Source organism: Stegostoma tigrinum, chromosome 32, assembly GCF_030684315.1.
Source record: "Stegostoma tigrinum isolate sSteTig4 chromosome 32, sSteTig4.hap1, whole genome shotgun sequence".
Lineage (NCBI taxonomy): Eukaryota > Metazoa > Chordata > Chondrichthyes > Orectolobiformes > Stegostomatidae > Stegostoma > Stegostoma tigrinum.
In genome coordinates this window covers 7,653,055-7,673,208 of record NC_081385.1, presented here as the reverse complement: position 1 = coordinate 7,673,208, position 20,154 = coordinate 7,653,055, and the positions used below count along the sequence as shown (strand labels likewise).

The 20,154-nt window shown below is 40.9% G+C and overlaps 1 protein-coding gene across 2 annotated transcripts in view; it reads right to left on the bottom strand.

Annotated features, from left to right (window-relative positions):
- Positions 1–20,154, bottom strand: part of LOC125466827 (D(2) dopamine receptor B-like) — a 131,120-nt gene that overhangs the window by 8,908 nt on the left and 102,058 nt on the right. For both annotated transcript variants that reach the window (XM_048561903.2, XM_048561902.2), the window contains exons 3-6: positions 9,185–9,294; positions 6,368–6,504; positions 3,653–3,849; positions 1,022–1,108 (exon numbers count right to left, since the gene is read on the bottom strand). In XM_048561903.2, coding sequence (XP_048417860.1) covers positions 1,022–1,108; positions 3,653–3,849; positions 6,368–6,504; positions 9,185–9,294 — 531 coding nt within the window. The remainder of the gene's footprint in view (positions 1–1,021; positions 1,109–3,652; positions 3,850–6,367; positions 6,505–9,184; positions 9,295–20,154) is intronic.

The window sequence follows — 20,154 nt, the reverse complement described above, 5'->3', positions numbered from 1 at the left end:
TTGTTTTGGGAAGTCCTAGGCCTGGAAGATGATTTTCATGGAAACTGCCACAAACAACACAGGATGATAAAGTACAACAGAGATTAATGCCTCTGATTTTCCTTTGCTGGCGTACATGTTGGATCCTACTTCTAGAAACTTCCGACATAACATTTGCTTTAAAATTCATTCATGTGATGTTGGCACTTCTGTTTAGGCCAACGTTTGTTGCCCATCCCTAAATACCATCAGGACAGTTGAGAGTCAACCATATTACTGTGGGCCTGGAGTCACATGTAGGCCAGACTAGGTGAGGATAGCAGTTTTCCATCCCAAAAGGACACGAGTGAACCAGATGGGTTTTTACACCCATTGGTAGTTGTTACATGGTCACACTAGACTTTTTAAGAAAACGTGAATTCACATTTCACCATCTGCTGCTGTGGGATTCAAACCTATGTCCTCAAAACATTAGGCCAAGGGTTCTAGATTACTAATCCAGTGGCATTAACAATACAACCTAGTCTCTCCTCATAGCTGTAATTCACAGAACTAGGCAACATTCTGGTGAATCTTTTTTGCAAGCTCTCCAATATAATCATGTTCTTCCCATGACAGCCAGAACTACGCACAGTACTCCAGTTTTTGAGGCAATGTACAAATGTACCCAGTTACAGTTCATTGCAGGAACATCTACAAATATAGCATGATCAAAATCGCATAATTAAAGTCTTCAAGCACAGATTTAATTTGAGTTGCCTGAAATATAATGCATCAAAAGAGAAAGCAGCACCTAAGAAGTGGTCTAATCAAAGCTCCACATAATTTAAGTATAGCTTTTAAAAAATAATTTTTAAGAAATTCTTTATTTCTCCAGTTTCTCACTGATCTTTCCTGCGCTCATTTATTGCTGATATTTGGATAGACAAAAGTGTACACTTGTATCTTGTATTTTCGAACATGTATGTCACACTGGTCTGCTATTCATAGCTGAAGTATTACTGCAACAAGTCAATATGATGATATGATTATTGACACTCACCACTTTCTTTTTATTGACTGGGAAACTTCCATTTGATTTCACAATTACCGTGCACAGCTTCACGTCCTCCGGATGGGTACATTTATCCTAAGTATACATAAGGAACATTTATTCTGACTCAGAAAGAATTCTACACATTTTATTTCCTCATTCTGCAGTCTTCTCCACATTCCACCATTTTATTGATAAGTTTCTGTGACATCATAAAAACCTTAAAATACAAAATCATATTCAACGTGGTGGGAATGATGAGCAACATTTGCTAAAATGCACAGCCAATCTTCAAAGTGGGTTGTGCAAAATGTATTACCGAGGCATGCAGTGTTGTTATTGAGGTCAGGCCTTCGCAAAATGTCAAGAGAGATTGTGAGCCGAGATTTTGCCTCCACAAGCTTTCAGGCATTAGTTTCTGCTGCAGATCATACCGTAGGTAATGGAGCTCCAGCAGGATCCCTGCTCTCTCAGCCCCTCCTCCCTGCTCTCTCCCAGTTCTCACTGAGCGATCGTGACCATTTTCAAATCAGGGTCACGAGAAGTGTGGGAAACAGTAGTGTCGGCAAATGAGACAGCAATTTCATGAAAAGTAATAGCACAGTTACATGTTTTTGATAAAGTTGGTTGAGGGAGGAATGTAAATAATGGTTTCACTTTTATGATTGTTCTGAGAGAGATTGAGGAAGAAGCTTAATATTGAAGATGCATTAAGTTCCACCCAATCTGATGTCACACAGAGTTTGGGTGGAGGAGAAGCAGTCTATCATGAGATCCTGATGGAGACAAATATGTCATCTTTGATGTCTGATCATCTTTGGAATCATGAAAAACTGGTCAACATAACTTAGAGTCATGGAGTCTGATGCAAAGAAAGAGGCCGTTTGGCCCATTGTGTCCATGCCAGTCATCAAGTGCCTAATTAGTCTAGTTCCATTTTCTAGCACTTGACCCATAAGCTTGTATGAAATAGCTTTTCAAATGGCCATCTAAATACTTCATAAATATTATGACAGTTCCCTCCTCTACCATCCTTTTAGACAGTGAGCTCTAGATACCACCACCCTCTGGGTGAAAAGATTTTTTCATTAAATCCTCTCTAAATCTCCTGCTGTCTGGTTATTGACCCCTTTACTATGGGGAAACATTTCTTTCTGTCAACCCTCATAACTGTGTACAGGTCAATCAGATCCCCCCATCTCAGGCTTCTGCGTTGAAAGGAAAACAACCCCAGTCAGTTGGTTCTCTCTTTACAGCTGAACAACTCCAGCCCAGGCAAGATATTGATGAATCTCTTCTGCACCTTCTCCAGTGCAATCACATTTGTCCTAGGCTGCTGTGACCCAAACAGTATACAGTACTCCAAATTGTTGCCTCCCTAACATTATATGCAGTAACATCATAAACTGCTGCTCTTGTATTCAGCGCCTTGACTAATAGAGATAAGTATCTCATCTGGCTTCTTAACATCGTTGTCTATATGTCCTGTTGCCTTCAAAGGTCTATGGATAATCGCACCAAGATCTTTCTGATTCATTGTACTTCTCGTGGTCCTACCATTCATTATATGCCCCCATGCCTTGTTAGTTCTCCCTAAATACATCAACTCTCAATTTTTCAGATCTGCCACTGTTTTGCGGTTCTGACCAGCCATCTATATTGTCTTGTATTGTATTGCTTTCCTCCTTGCTACTTAGCAAACTGCTCATTTCCGTGTCATCTCTGAATGTGATGAGCACAATGAATAGCACTGGGTGCAGGCTTCCAGTCACAAGAGCAACATTCAATCATTATTCTCTGCCTCTTGCCATGAAGTCCAGTTTGGATCCAACTTGCTAATTGCCCTGAATCCCATGGGCTTTTACTTTTTTGGCCAGACTCCCATGTGAAACATAACTAAACTCCATGTAGACTATATCAACTACACTATGCTCATTTACATATGTAGACACCTCCTTGAAAAACTGAATCAAACCTATCAGACATGACACCCCCTTGACAAAGCCATGCTGACCACGCTTCATCAAGTAGAGATTAATTTTATCCATCATAATATTTTCCAGACGTTTCCCCAACACAGATGTTAGATACAGTGTCTTATAGTTCCTTGGTTTATCTCTACACGCTTCTTGAATAACAGTTGTGTATCAGCCCCTCTGGCACCACTTCTGTGATCAAACTGAATGTCAAAGTCCCTGCAATCACGCCCATTGCCTCCCACAGCATACTGGGATACATATCATTTGGTCCTGGGATCTTTCTCAATTTTAGTCCCATTTCAGTCACTAACATCTCCTTGTGCAAAACCTGCAGCTGTTACTTTCGGCCACTAATGATCAATTTGTTGTTAAAACAGTGCCTCTTCTCAAAAGGAGTCAACAGTGCTTTAACCTCAGCCACTGCTAATTAGATAAGCCTTTAGACTCTGTATGAATGAGGATGATCCATTGGGATTGGGGTACATCATCATCCCCGACATCAATATTTTTGAATGAATTTTGATAAGTTCCCATTGATCTCCTGAGTGTCAGCTTTTAGGTTGGGTCTAAATCCTTGGAAGGAGTTTGAACATAAAACTGTGCATGTGATGTACAAGAAATCTGGACAAAATGCAATCGTCCTGTTGCCACAGCAATTTACCTTTAATGGCGCCTGGATTTCAGAATCAAACCTACTGCTTCTCTTCGTGTTCACCCGCTTCCTCCTTTTCCGCAGTACTACATAAATCTGGACATACACCAGCAGCGTGACAATGAAAGGGATGTAAAACGAGAAAATGGACGAGTAGACAACAAAGTCTGGATTGATAATGGTACAGATGGTGTCATCTCTCGTGTCTGTAATTTAGAAATAATTGAAAGGTTATTTTCGCCGTCATAGAATAGCACAGTTAGATAATTTGCACTAAGTTTGGCTCCTTTGTGAAAATGTAACATGTGAGACCATCATTACGAGACTTGTTCATTATATTCTAAACCAAGAATACTCATAGTTTTGAACGCTGTTGCATCCATTCAGCATCTGTTCCGTTCATTCACTTAACAATCAAAATTGACGGGATAGTAATTTTTTTTGTATTTTTCATTAAAGTCATCAATGTGAGGACATTCAATTCTCCAACCATGAAATGTATTCATACAGCATTTTTCACAACCTCAGATGACCAGAGTACTTTATTTTAATTAAATGTTTCTGCAGATGTTGTTGTAAGGTGAGGAAAGACAGCAGCAAATTTGCAGCAACAACAATAATGATCAAGTAATTGATTTATTTCAGCATTTTTTGAGGGATAGATATTGATGAGGACATGCTGGAATGAACACCGCTTTCTCTGCTTTAAAATGGTTCCATTGTATGTATTGTATATATTTAAAAGGGCAGACAGGGACTAAGTTTAAAGTTTCATCTGAAAGGTGGCCCCTCTGACAAAGCATCATTTCCTCAGTACTACACTGGCACATTAGCTTGAATCCTGTTTTCAGGTGTTTCGATTAAGAACTGAATCCACAAGCTTCAGGCTGGGAAGTAACAGTGCCACATGGCTAGCCCATAGCTAACGCTACAGTAGGACCTCGTGAATTGGAACTAACACTGATGCATCTTCAGGCAAAGTGAACTGAGATATCCAAGATCACTGGACCATTTCCATTTGCAGGAAATTATTTTGCACAATCTTAGCAGCTGTTTATTTTACATGGATCCAAGCAGAATTAAAATATCTGAAATTTTGTCTAGCACTCATGGAACATGGCCATCCCTGGCTGGCCCAGCATTTATTGCCCATCCCTAGTAGCCACTTGGTGGTGAGCTGCCTTTTTGAACTACTGCAATCCATGTCCTGTAGGCAGACCCCCAATCCTTGTAGTGAGGGAATTCAAGTTATTTTGACCCAGTGTCAGTGAAGGAACAGGGATATATTTCCAAGTCAGGGTAGTGAGTGGCTTGGAGGGAAACTTGCAGATGATGGTGTTCTTATGTGTCAACTGCCCATGTCCTTCTAGATGGAAGTGGCTGTAGGTTTGCAGGGTGCAATCTTAGGAGACTTGGAGAAGATCTTGTAGATGGTACATGAAGTGATTGTAACAAAGTCAGCGAGCTGGACCTCATAGAATATGAGTTGCCTGATTCAGGCTGTTAATCTGGCCTAATCAGGGAGCCCTGGCTGATGGAAACTGACTCTGAAGAAGCAGTACTAGAGTCAAGGACTCTTCGGGTGGAAATACAGGGTGACTTGGTGACAGGATACGGGCTTCTGTGAAGTTATTTCAGGATACACTGCTGCTACTTACTGCCAGCGGTAAGGGGAGTGGATGCTTGTGGATGTGGTGTCAATCAAATAGTCTGCTTTATTCTGGTTGGCGTCAAACTTCTTGAGTGTTGTTAGAGCTGAACCCATCCAGGCAAGTGGGGAATATTCTATCACACTCCTGACATGTGCTCATAGATGATGGATAGTCTTTGGGGAATCAGGAGATTACTTGGTGCAGGATTCTTAGCCTCTGACCTGCTCTTGAAGGCAGTTTATTTATTTAGTGAGGATTTCGTAAGGGCTTTTGTATTTATTACCTTGCTATCAGGGAGATTTAGAAGTCATAGAGTAATGAATTGAGAAGCTTTAAGTTGCATGTGATATTCTAACATCATCATAACTTGAGCAAGTGAAATCATCAAATTAAAATCAACAATAGGTTTTTTTTTGTTTTTTTCCTCTTAAGAAGCACTCAACCTCCCATTTTGCAACTTTCCCCAGTGATATAATTGAAAGGGATATTAAGTATAGTTTTTTGGGTCATCACTATCACAGCAGCAATTATTGCTCATCTCTATTGGGTCTTGAGAAAGTGGCAGTGAACCACCTTCTCGAGCTGCTGCAGTCTATGAGATGATGGTATCACTTAGTGAATAGGAAGCTCTGTGATTTTGATTCAGTGCCAATGAAGAACAGTGATGTAGTCCCAAATAGTGAGTGGGTGTGACTTGGAAAGGAACTTGCATTTCTACCTAGGTGGTAGAGGTCTGGTTTGGAAGGTGCTGTCAAAGTGATGAGTTGATGTGGATAATGCTATGTTGAGTGTTGGTTATTGTCGGTTTTATAGGTTCATGGAAATCACAGTCCAGCAAGATGGCATTTAGCGCATGTCAGCAGTGCCAATACTAACGCTTTAGCTAATGCCCTGTTATCTAGCCTCGTTTCTCACCCTGCCCTTTTACGATCCTCCTGCTCAGATACTTCAAATTAATACTTGCTACATAATTTGAAGATGAACATCTGACTGTACTCCCTGCAGGAATAGCATAATGTTCCAAAATATGAAAACAAGGGACATGCATTTTTTAATTAAAGCATGTTGTTACCTGAGTCATTCAGTCCAAACAACAACGGGCAGGATATGGCAAAGGACAAAGCCCAGACAATGGAGATCATAACGGTGACTCTTCGCTTGGAGCTATACCGGGTATTATAAAGCATCGGCATGGCAACAGCAGTGTACCTGCAAAATGAAACCGTACAGGGGAGTCGGTAATGAAATATTTAAAAACAGCATGTACAAGAAGTACCTGACTCCCTGCCCTATTTTGGTCATGCTGTTTTATGTCAAGACTTTTTAACTTGTAAATATTTGACTGCTTGGAATTCAATTATAAATTAATATTTAAACATAATTGCTATTATTCTTCACTTATGAAGCGATATACAGAATGAGAAAGATAGAGAAGGCAAAACATGCACAGAGAGTAACTAAGGCATGCAAATATACAAAAGAAAAACACACAGGCGGAGCCAATTTGTCAATATCTACAAGGGAACTGAGTCATTCAAATATTCAAGACAGAGAAACAGTTGGTTATGTGCGAATTGGAGAGCATCATTCTGTAAGCATGGAGCATGGGAGGTAAGCAGGCCTCCATAAATTATCAATAGCCAATACGGGAACTCAAACCATACCATTGGCATCATTCAGCATCACAGGCTAGCCATTAGCCAACTGAGCTAACCAACACAGATAAAGAAATGGCCATTGACATGCCAACCAAAGAACAGTGAGACGGCAGGATAAATTGAAACATGCTCAACTCAATGGACATCGAGGGTCAATTTCCACCTTCACCCCCTGGACAGTATCTGTCTGAACAGATCACCCATCTGTTAAGAACCCTGTCAAATTTGGAAGGACAGAGGGAGGGCAATTCAATCTCTCATGCTTGTTCCAATGAATTAGGTCAAACTGATCTATATTTCAATTCCAGTTATCCACCTGAGGTCCATTAGCCTGAATTCACTTTCCTGACCAAAAAAAAATCTCAATTTTTAAATTTTCAATTCATCTTCAGCTTCAACATTCTGTGTTGGAAATCTAAAGTTTTCAACACATTTTATGCGAAGGTCTGCTTCCTGGCACATTCCTTTAAATGGCGTATTTCAAATTTAAAGGACGTTCGCCTTGTTTTGGAAACCCCTCCCTTCTCTTCCCCTCACCAGTGGAAATGATTTCTCTTTACCTCCCCTATCAACTGAATCATTTCAAACAACCCAGAGAGATCAATAAGTTACAAGTCAGCTGGATTGTAACATGAGCAGATGTATCGCTCCAACATGCTACTGCCAATGTGGTGGAAGTGAAATCAAACCCCTTGAGCTTGAAAGTTGCATCCTCATCAATGATTCGCTAGTCACTCGTTGTTCGATAATTGAAAAATAATAGGACTCATGCTGTTTGGAGTCAGTGATACATTATACTCATTATGTTACAGCTGGGGATTCCTCAATTAATGCTAACACAATTTATAAACTTATAAATGCCATTTTGCATAAAGCAGTTAGGACCTGATTGGTTTACGTGAAAATGCAAGATAAGATCCGCCATTACAGCCTCCAGTACATCAGTGATTTTCCTTCATGTTAACAGCCTGCAGCTAATTTCAGCCCTAATGCCTCACAAGAAACTGCCATGTATCTTAGATGTAAAGTCACCGGCTGCTCTACTATTCAATCAAAACCATTACAAGTTGAGGTGAGCATGGCCATCCTTCCTCACTTAGTGTCAATGACTCGGTTATTGCCAATAAGATGGATTAGTGCTATCCATGGCATCCTAGATCATAATCACCATTATAACATAGTGACAGCAGTGAGGAGATTGCCGATTTTGACACCATTAGCTGAAGTGGTTTGGTCTGTGATCGTCCCCTTTCATTTCCAGGTTTCTGTGAGATCTAGATCATGTGAGCTCTGAAGCCTGTGGGTAATTGCAATGTCTGATGTTGTCCACTGGGGATCCTCTCCTCGCTGGTAGAACCAGGAATCATACAAACTCAAAACTTAACAACGTCTGCATGTTACTTTAAATAGATAAAACAAGGAAATCTGTAATACATTAACAGTGTTGAAAACTTTATTCATTCATAGCATGAGGGTGTGACTGACTAGGCAGCATTTTTTGAAAATCCCTAATTGCTCAGAGAGTAGTTAAGAGTTAACCACATTGCCGTGGAACTGGGGTCACATGTAGGCCAGATCAGGTAAGGGTGGCAGTTTCCTTCCCTAAAGGACATTAGTAAACCAGAAGGTTTTCCCCCAGCAATTGACAATGGATTCATGGGCATCATTAGATCCTTAATTCCAGATATTTATTGAATTCAAATTCCACAAACTGCTGAGGTAGGCTTCAAACCCAGGCGCCCAGAGCATTGTCTGGGGCTCTGGATTAACAGTTTAGCGATAATACCACAAGGCCACCACCTCCCTTTGAATGTGGCTTGAGAATTTGAATTGTATTTTAAAAATCTGGAAATAAAGAAATAAAGTAATGGCGATCCATGAGATGATGGTAAAAACTGAATTTCACCAAATTTAGGGAAGAAAATTCTTTAACAGACCCACTCCAAAGTGGTTGACTTCTAAATGTCCTATGAAATAGTCTATCAAACTATTCAGTTTTATCAAACCTTAATCAACAATTTAAGGAAACAACATTCTCAGGAGAACCAGAGTTAGGTAAGACATGCTGGTTTGCTTACGATGGTTGTACTGTAGAATGACTCAAAGATTTATTTGCAAACCAGCTGCACGGTCAGACCTGTCACTGCACTCAACAGCTACTGGATTGTGTTTATTGTGGACTGCAAAACCCAACCTGCACTGTAACTTTATATTGTAAATGTATACATTACCTGTCGATGCTAATTGCACAAAGGTTAAGGATACTCGCTGTGCACATCATGACATCCAGAGTTACGAAAATATCACAATGGATCCTGCTGAATCTCCATTCCCCCACCACCTTGGAACATACAAAATAAATTCATATCTCAGTAGAAATGAAGCAGAAGCATTAATTAAAAGTATTTCATTTTACTTTGCATCTCATCACATTGAGGTGCTTTGAACAATACAAGTGTAAATCCTCTGTGTGTTGGCAAACACAGCAGCCATTTTGGTCCCAACAATGCCCTCACACCACGTTGAATCAAGTCTGCCCTGATGGTGCTGCTCTCCTTCAAATAACCACCACTTAACCACTCGAATCAGCTAACAGGGCACTTTGATTTAGGGGCTTGTGAGAAAAATATCACTTCCAGCGGAAATCCTCCATGAAAAGAAAGGCTTGCTTTTCTAGAGTGAACTTTTATGACTGTAAGATGACCCATGACCCTTTACAACCAATGATTTAGTTCTGTAATGTTGCCATGGCTGCGAAGTAGAAATGACAGCATTGAATTGGTGTACAGCAAGTCCCCTCAGAAGTAATGCAGTAATCATTGTACACTAGTTTTAATTGTGCTATTTGAGGGATAAAGTCAGGATACACAGGGTGAACACCCTTGGTCTTCTTCAAAGTAAGCCCATGGGATCTTTTCTATTGACCTAAGAGGGTGGGCAGGGTTAGCACCAATCCAAAAGGCTGCACATCTGACAGTACAGCACCAGAGCATCAGTGAACTATGAATTCACAACCTTTGCTGCATAGGGGGGAGGGTGCTACTACTGATACTTCAGTGGCACTCGAATGAGAGTGCTGGAATCTCTGGATTATGAAGTCAAACCCTTGCACTGCATTAGGCTGGATGCCACAGATTCTATGATCTTATGATCTAAATCTGAAACAAATTGGTGTTTTTTTTGGCTTTATTTGTTCATGAGGTGAAGGTGTCACTGCTAGGTAGCATTTATTGTCCATCTCTAATTGACCACAGGGCAGCTAAGAGTCAGCCACATTGCTGTGGGTCTGGAGTCACAAGTAGGTCAGACCAGGTAAGAAAGGCAGTTTGCTTCCCTAAAGGGCACTAGTGAACCAGATGGGATTTCCCCCCAACAACTGACAATGGATTCACATCCAAATATTTGTTGAATTCAAATTCCACCATCTGCCATGGCAGGATTCAAACCCAGGTCCCCAGAACATTATCTTGGTCTCTGATAATACCACTAGGCCATCATCTCCCCTGATGAAATTGAGCAAAAGTGTCAAGATATTCAAAACTCTTTGATTTGGCAAGAAAGGTACAAGACTAGAATCCTTGTCGGTCAACTGAAGCTTAGAAACAGATACTGGGAGAAAAAATTGTGTTTAAACGTGGTCATTTCAACTGTGAGATTTAATGATTACTGAGGGACATATTGCAGAATTGGCTGCATAATTTATTCTCTTTCTTCATGTTTTATGCCCTTTATATTTGTGGCTTTCATTTGCACAAAATTGTAAGACAATGAGCAATAAAATTAGTGTCCAGTTTGCACACCAGGGAGTCATTTTGACTTTTGTAATGAGCAATGGCCAATTACTAAACATTTCTCCTAGTCCTTATTTTCATTGAAGTTAATGGGAGAAATCTGTAATGGACAAAAGATCTAATATAACTTGATGTAAACTTATGCTCAAAGTCAAGGCTTTTACACAGGTGAATTCAGTCATAGAGCCACACTGCATGTAAACAGACCTTTTGGTATAACCAGTCCACGCTGACCATATTCCCAAACTAAACTAGTCCCACCTGGTTGCACTTGTCCCATACCCCTCCAAAACTTTCGTATTCATGAATTTAAGCAAATGCCTTTTCAACATTGTAACTGTACCTGGATCCACCACTTCTCAGCCAGTTCATTCCACACATGAAGCACACTCTGTGCAAGGAAGTTGCACCGCATGCCTTTTTAAATCTCTCTCCTCTCACGTTGAAATATGTCCCCAGGTGTGAACTCTCAAACACTAGGGAAAAATCCTCTGTCATCCACCTTGTCTTTGTCCCTCATGATTTTAATAAGGTTACCCCTCAACCTCCTACACTCCAGTGAAAAAATATCCCAGCCTTTCCTGTCTATTTTTATAACTCAAGCCTTCTATTCCTGGCAACATCCTGGTAAATCTTTTCTGACCCCTCTCCAGTTTAATAATACCCTTCCTAAAACAGGGAGAACGAGAACTGCATATTGTACTCCAGAAGAGGACTCACCAATGTCCTGAACTACCTCAACATGACATCCCAACTCCTTTTCTCAAAGGTTTGAGCAATTGAATGAAGGAGGCAGGTGGCACAGCGGCTGAGTGGTTAGCGCTGCCGCCTCACTGCGTCAGGAACCCATGTTTGCATCTAGCCTTCGGCAATTGTCTGTGTGGAGTGTGCGTGTTCTCCCTATGTGTACTTGGGTTTTTGCCGGGTACTTCCATTTCCTCCCACAGTCCAAAGCTGTGCAGGCTACGTGAATTGGCCATGCTAAATTGTCCCAATGTGTTAAGGGATGTCTAGCGTAGGTGTGTTAGCAATGGAAAGTTCAGCATTACAGGGAAAGTGTAGAGGAATGGTTCTGGGTGATTTGCTCTTCGGAGGGTCAGTGTGGACTTATTGGGCCAAATAGCCTGTGTCTGCACTGTAGGCATTCTATGACATGACTGTGAGTAATTTGGAATTATATTCCACACTCCCAGGGGATAAATTTACTACCTCGCAGCATGGGAACTTACATACCCCATAAATTTTATCTTCTTATTGATTCCTATCACAGGTTTCTTTCCTCCTATTCACAGTGTCATTTTTAAATGACATTATGTTATTCAGTCTCTAGCTCCACATCAGTGAAGGAATCCCTGTGGATCAAGTTGCTTTATCTTGTATTAAGTTACATTCTTGTGTGTAGGACTTCAAAGTAAATTAGTGTGTTATCTCTCTCTTGTCGCTACCGTCTTGGCTTTGTTCCTTCTCTTTCATCTCTCCTTGTCAAATGCTCACACATGGATATGATGGGAAACCACAAGAGGAAGATAACAATTGACCCGGATCTGGAAGCGCCGTCTGGTTGGAAGGGACAGTTGAACCTGGGTGCAACTGAGGTCCAGAGAGGCAATCCCAAAATGGTAGTTGTGTTTGGGGAGAGTGAAATTTTGAGGGATGGTGGAAACAAGCGGGTGGAAAATGAGGTATATTTAATTGCTCTATTCAATGCCTTCATATTTTCTCCCCCAGTTTCCTTTCTTATTCAAGAATCTGTGTCATTTGAGGAACACTTGTGGCAGAGTGGTTGTGTCGCTAGCTTTGAGCCAGGAACGAATTGAATCGCTGCACTCACTGAGGTTACTACGAAGGATTCTCTTTCTCAGCTCTTCCCTCACCTGAGGCACGGTGACCCTCAGATTAGATCATCACCAGTCATCTCTCTCAGTGGGACTATGGTGACTTTACATTTATCTTCACATTTCAAAAGTATCTCATTGGTTGCTTTGGAGTTGAATCACTGAGGATGATGTTTGGCCTTTCAACTCTCCCCCAGCAGTTGGGCCAATGTGCTGAAGTTATACTGTGGATCAATGTAACACTAGGCTACTTCAATACCAGTTCAATATCTGTTCCTAAAAGCTGAATCCTACTCATTAATGATTAAAAATGTCTTACCCTTGTGGCATGTTCTCATATTGTTGAAAAATATGAGGTTAGGTGGCTGAGAGTTGGTGGCATGTTTGTCTCCATGAAAGGCTATTGGATGTGAGAAATATTTCTCTATTGGGGTGCTGTGAGGTGTTTATATGGTGTTGCATAAATGCAACCATTGCTTTCATTCAGGCTATCACTCAAGGGACATCAACAATAAGGAGGCATCTCAGGGTGGTAAATGATACTGTGAATTTAAACTCACTTCAACACTGATGTAGAGCCATTGGAGCTCAGCAGTACATTCTTTCAACTGAGATATTTCCCCATCAATTTCCTTGTGCATTGAGGAGGCATAGCCCAACAAACAAATGGACTGGACTGTTGCCATCAATACTTGAGTGAGGAAATTTTCCAATGTGGCAGACTTGCCTCCACTGTGTATGTCCCCTGCACGCAATCTCTTCATTCATAGGAGGTGGGGTGGAGTTGATTGGGATCTGTCAACATTGAAGAAATCCATGATGAAATTGAAGGAAAGATAACTCAGGTGATAGAATGTCAACATTGGAACCAGTTGGTGGATGAGTGCCAACGTGGACTGGTTAAAGGACAACTTAGTTCTCTGGGACTTCATCCCAATACTTGTCAAAGGTGATCAGAGGCACAGTCCTCACCTCTCAGCCTCCATTAATACCATCCAGCACAGTTCTCCAAGTTACGCCCATGCCCTGCTTGCCACCTCCATGATACTTCCATAACTCCCTGCTTCCCCATGCCCACTTGGCCAACATGCACTGGAGAGGCAAGGAACCATATATCAACATGGCTGAGTTTTGAAATGCATTCAAAAAGCACTTATTCTTTGCTACTTTTATAACTCCATTAAAGCGTCAATCAGATTATACCAAAATCAGAAGTTGTGCCTGACTTTATACATTCAAATAAGAATGCATGAGAGGCACTCAGTGAATATCTTGGTTCAGGTTAGATTATTTGAAACTGAGTTAGTTGAATTTAAATTAACAATTTTTACAACATCCAAATAAACGCACAGACATTGGAAAAAAAAAGTCAAAAGATGAGTAAATTATGACAAAAAAAAACTCCAAAAGAATTGTGGATGCTGTAAATCAGAAACAAAAGCAGAAATTTCTGGAAAAGCTCAGGTAGGTCGGGTAGCATTTGTGGAGAGAAATCAGAGTTAACATTTCCAATCAGTTCTGAGGAAGGGTCACTTGACCCCAAATGTTAACTTTGATTTCTGTCTGCAGATGCTGCCAGACCTGCTGAGATTTTCCAGAAACTTCTGTTTTTATTAGTAACTTAATGACAACTTCATAAAGATGTCAATCAATCAAAGCAAACATGCCATTTCCACTAGTGGAAATAGAATTCAGCTGAGTTAAGGTCAGCTTTTCTGCTCCTAAGTTGCTGCTTGGCCTGCTGTGTTCACCCAGCTCTATAATTTGTTATCTCAGATTCTCCAGCATCTGCAGTTCCCCTTATCTCTGATACCATTCAGCTGAGTGAATTCAATTGCGTGCTTTGAAGTCCATGCAAGCATTCATAATAACTCTTCCGATGACTATATTAGCATAAAAATCTACATGAAAAATCTATGAAGAGTACATGGAAGAGGCTCAGTAAGTTATTTGAAACATACCTTTCTGAGGGCTATGAGTTATGACGTATATTTCACAACATCTCTGAGGGGCTGTAAACCATGTAGCCATAGGGAGGCTACCCCAACTTCATGAAAATTGCGGTTGGCGAAAATTGTTGCTCCTGGGGATGCAGGTCAGGAATTAAGTCCCAGCCGATTCTGTGATATTCCATTATATCACAGTTATAAAAGTATTTTTCTTTCAATAGGCAGTGAAGATGTGCATTGAATAAAGAAAAAATTTCTTCCATATCCTCCATTGGACTTTGCAAATCTTAATTTGCTGAAGCTTGAGATGATCATGTTTCACCTAAAGGGGAGGCAATACTCTAGTGGCATTATCCCTAGGCTATTAATCCAGGGGTCCATATGATGTTCTGGGGACCTGGGGTCAAAAGCCACATGACAGATAGTGGAGTTTGAATTCAATGCAAATTTGGCACTAATAGTTTAGTGATGATCATGAAACTATTTTATAGAATCCCTAGAGTAGAAGCAGGTCCTTTAGCCCATTGAGTCCGCACCACCGCTCTGTAAAGCATCCCACCCCCACACTATCCCTGTGACCCCGCAGTTCCCCTAGCGAATCCACCTAGCCTGCACCTCCCTGGACACTATGGGCAATTTAGCAAGGCCAACCTACCTAGCTGGCACATCTTTGGACTGTGGGAGGAAACCAGAGCACCCAGAGGAAACCTACACAGACATGGGGAGATTAGGCTAACTCCGCACAGAAATCAGGCGAGGCTGAAATTGAATACCAGTCCCTGGCACTGTGAGACAGTAGTGCTAGCTAATTGTCAGGAGAAAAGGCCATCTAGTTCACTAATGTCCTTTAGAAAAGACAACTGCTTCATCCTCATGACTCCAGAAGTACAACAATATGGCTGACCCTTCAACTGCCCTCTGAGCAATTAGGGGCTCCACATTCTGTGAATGAATTTTAAGAAAAAAGCTTGCTTTAAAACGGAAGATTTCTTATTTTCTTAACAATTAAGTGAGAAACAGAAGGAAAGTACTCATCTGGGAAAAGTGGTTATCCATGAGAGGTACTCGGCGAATATTTTAATTTGGTTTGGATTATCTGAAGCTGAGTTAGTTGAATTTAAATTGACAATTACTACACAGTTTAGATAGTTTGGATGGAGTAAGAGAGAGTTGTAGAGCACTGATTGGAATTGTTTTTATATGACAGGAAGCCTGAAAGAAGCAAAATTAGTTCACTCTGATTGGAACATTTTCACTAATTATATTTCAAAATCTTGAGGTTCTGATAGCTGTCTTAAGCCAGCAGTTCTGTATGTTTCCTGCATAATGTTATGGCTCCCTTTAAATTGCAAAACTACCTCTCCATGAAATGATTCTGTAAAAACTTGAGTTCCTGGCTCCATATAATTCATTGAAATTACGTGGCGATGTTTAAGAAATGTACTTTCCAGCTCCAAACCCTATTTAAGAGAAGTATCTTTCATGCGAGAAAAGTGCCATGAACCCATTGCATCCCGTCCCCTAAATGCTCCAATATTAAAAGAAAAGTCTCCACAAGCCAGAATTGTTAAAATTATATCTCAGGCTTGTATGAGTGTTTTGGAAAATTGCAGAGAACAGTAAATTAGCACCTTGAACATCCAGTCTGAAAATGATAGCTTTGAAGGGATATGGGAAATCAGTTTTAAATGGATCACCACATCACCAGCTGAATTTTCTTGCAGTTACCGGTAAAATAAATGGACTAGCAAGATGTCCAAGGATATTGCTGCTTTGGTGAAAAGTTTTGAGATATGGCCTTCACCACACTGGTGTCCCAGGGGTCATGTCAATGACAGTGGTAATTATTGGGAACTCAAAGAGATTTTAGTGACTTTTTTTATTCTTAGTACACTTCACAGAACGCACAGTGAAATTGGAAAGGCTGTTTGGAATTACATGTTGCTTTTCGGATGCAGCAACGTTTAAAGAGCAAATAAAATTGTTTGAATCTTGTGGCACCAGGTTCTAATTTTGCCTTTCAATAACCATTCTTTGCTGAATTGTTATTACATATAGTGATTGACCCTGTCTAACTAACTACTCTGAGGCCTCAGTCCACACCACAACATGCCTCCTGCAGTCAGTGACTCTTTATGACAGTAGCTTCAGGGATTGCAACCCTGGGTTCTAATTACACCGTGTCATTTTCCATGAGACTTCACTTTACTACAGGCTAACCAAGGCACACGGTGAGGTGGGGGGTGGGTGTTGGAACAGGGAGTACTTACCATGTACAGTGACTGCTCCAGAGCTGACAAGAGTCAAAAGTAAAATTAATGGTGGAGGAATGTTATATCTACTTGATAGTAATGCTTTTAAATCTTTCGGAAGCATCCCACGTTTTTGCCTCAAATTAGCTTGATAAATCTTCATTTTGTGACTTGCAAAAGTGCAATGGCACAGATTGATATAGGACTTGCAACTCAGAAACAAGCCTTTGGCCCAGTTAATCTATGTTCATGTTTACACACCATGCCACCTCCACTTTTAAAATGCATCTGGATCGGTATATAAATAGGGAGGGTTTAGCAGCATATGAGCCAAATGCTGGCAAATGGGGATAGGTTAATTTAAGATATCTGGTTGGCACAGTCAAGTTGGACCGAAGGGTTTCGTTTCTGTTCTGTACAACTCTGTGGTTCAATGACTGTCAGCCTGTATCGTCTCGCTCATGCAGCACATCCTTGCCCTTCCTCATTCTGGGTATGTTTATTGATCTTCCCCTAAAATGTATCCATGGCATTGATCCGAACCATTTCTTGTGGTAGCTGGTTCCACATTCCCACTATTCCTCTGACAAAGTTTCATAGAAACATAGACGATAGGAGCAGGAGGAGGCCATTCAGCCCTTCAAGCCTGCTCCGCCATTTATCACAATCATGGCTGATCATCCAACTCAATAACCTAATCCTGCTTTCTGCATATAACCTTTGATCTCATTCACCCCAAGTGCTATATCGAGACACCTCTTGAATGCATTCAATGTTTTGGCATCAACTACTTCCAGTGGTAATGAATTCCTCAGCTCACCACTCTTTGGGTGAAGATATGTCTCCTCACCTTGGTCTTAAATGGTCTACTCTGAATCCTCAGACTGTGATCCCCCACCATCAGGAACATCCTCCCTGTATCTACCCTGTCTCGTCCTATTAGAATTTTATAATTCTATGAGATCCTCCCCCCTTCATTCTCCAGCGAAAGCAATCTTAACCTGGTCAATTTCTCCTCTTACGTTAGTCCCACCACTCATGGAATCAACCTGGTAAACCTTCCCTGAATTCCCTTGAGAGCACGAGTGTACTTCCTCAGAAAAGGAGACCAAAACTGCACACAATATTCCAGGCTTTATGAATGACTTGCCTTATATTTATAGTTCTTAATTTTAAACGACCCTATAAATTCCACCAAAATGTCAGCTGGTGGAAAATAACCTCTATTAATACATCTGCAATATGAAGTTAGTTTCAGTAATGCTGACAGCTGTCCTTGATTGTTGAAAAAACTCATCTGATTCACTAATGGCCTTCAGTGAAGGAAATCTGCAATCTTCACCCAGTCTGATCTACTAGTCATTTCAGATACACAGCAATGTGGTTGATTCTCAAATAGAATTCAAATTCTGTGGATGCTGGAAGTTTGAAACAAAAACAGCAAGTGACGAAGAAACTCTGCAGGCTTGGTGGCATCTGTGGAGCGAGAAGCAGAGTTAATGTTTCAAATCTGATGTGACAGAAGAACTGAAGAGGAGTCATATCAGATTTGAAATGTTAACTATGTTTCTCGTTCCAAAGATGCTATTTTCTGTTTTGGCCCATGACCGAATCTCAACTGCCCTCTGAAATGGCCCTCTTGAACTCTCAGTTCAAGAGTAATTAGGAATAGGCAAGAAGATAGAGTCATTGATTTGTACAGCATGGAAACAGACCATTTGGTTCAATTCGTCCATACCAAATGATATCCTAAATTAATCAGGTCCCATTTGCCACCATTTGGCCCATATCCCTCTAAACCCTTCCTAATCATGCACCTATCCAGATGCCTTTTAAATGTTGTAATTGTACCAGCCTCCACCACTGACTCTGGCAGCTCATTCCATACACACATCACCCTCTATGTGAAAAAAATGCTCCTTAGATCCCTTTTAAATCTTTCCCATCTCACGTTAAATCTATGCCCTCTCCTTTTGCACTCCCCTATCCTGGGAAAAAGACTTTGACAATTGGCCCTACCTCTGGCCTTGCCAATGCTGTTCAAATCCCATGAAAGAATTAAGAAGAAAGATGTTGAAACATCTTTTCTACATCAACTCAATTGAACCTTTTCGTAACTTAAAGACCCTAATCACATCTATCCCCAGTCTATTCAAACGTTCCTGAATAGTATTAGCATTATCCCTCTCTGTGTGGGATAGATTGTGAAGGGACATCACCATCAGCAAGTTCCCCTCTACGCCAGTCACCATCCTGACCTGGAAATATATCAGCATTCCTTAGTGTCGCTGGGCCAAATTTCTGGAACTCCCTCCCTAGCCTACAACAAATGGATTGCAGTGATTCAAGATGGAAGCTAGGTATGGGCAATAAATGTTTGTCCAGCTAGCTATTCCCACAACATATGATTGAACACAATAAATATTAGTTTTGGTATCTCCTGCAGTATGGCAGCAATTTTTTTGATAATTTGGAAAATGGAAATATGCACATCACACCAAGTGGTCCAGCAACATTCCAAGTAAAATTAATTTAATTTTCTTGCCTTTGCATTCTATTCCAGGATACACTTCCCTGTCAATTTCTTTAAGCAACAGCAACATCTTAAATTTACATAGCTCCTCTTACATAATTTAACATCCTAATGTGCTTCACAGGAGGGAAATTTGATTCCTGGGTAGATATTTGGATACATGCCCATCGGCTTGGCTGAAGGGGTGAGTTTTATAGAGCATCCTAAAGGAGGAAAAAAAGAGTCCCACTCCAGGACTTCTGGCCAAAGAAGCTGTGTTTATAACATGGCCAGAAAGGTTGAGTATCAATCTGGAAATCCTTCTAACAAGCACACCAGTGGCTGTGGGAGGAATTCCTAGTCTCCATGTGATGATCAGAAAACTGAAGGCTCACCCATCATTATTCTTAGTGCTAGACCACAACAACAAAAGGTGCATAATTCTAGAGTTCAGGCCTTTGGCATAACCAATACTTCCTCTAAGCTGTGAGGTTACGCAGTCACTGTGAGGTTTTGTCCATGCCGATTGGTAGTGATCAGTGAGCCAAAGGATTGTCTTCTGCTGTCAAAAATTGTTGCGAATTATGCACCTCAGAGATCCAAACATCAAAGCAAATATAAGAGGAAGTATTGGAATTGTGGAATAATTAAAACTGGAGATGATCAAGAGGCTGTAAGAGAGTTCAGGTATCCAGGCAGGCTCTGTAGCTACTCAAGGAGAGAGATTAATTTGCAAGAGATTAATCTGACTTCTGCTTTGTGCAATGTAGGCTGCAGAAGGCTGACTGGGTGTACACTGGAAGGATTAATAGTTAATGTAAGTTAGAATGAAGGATCCAGCAGCAGATGAGCTGAGGCATGG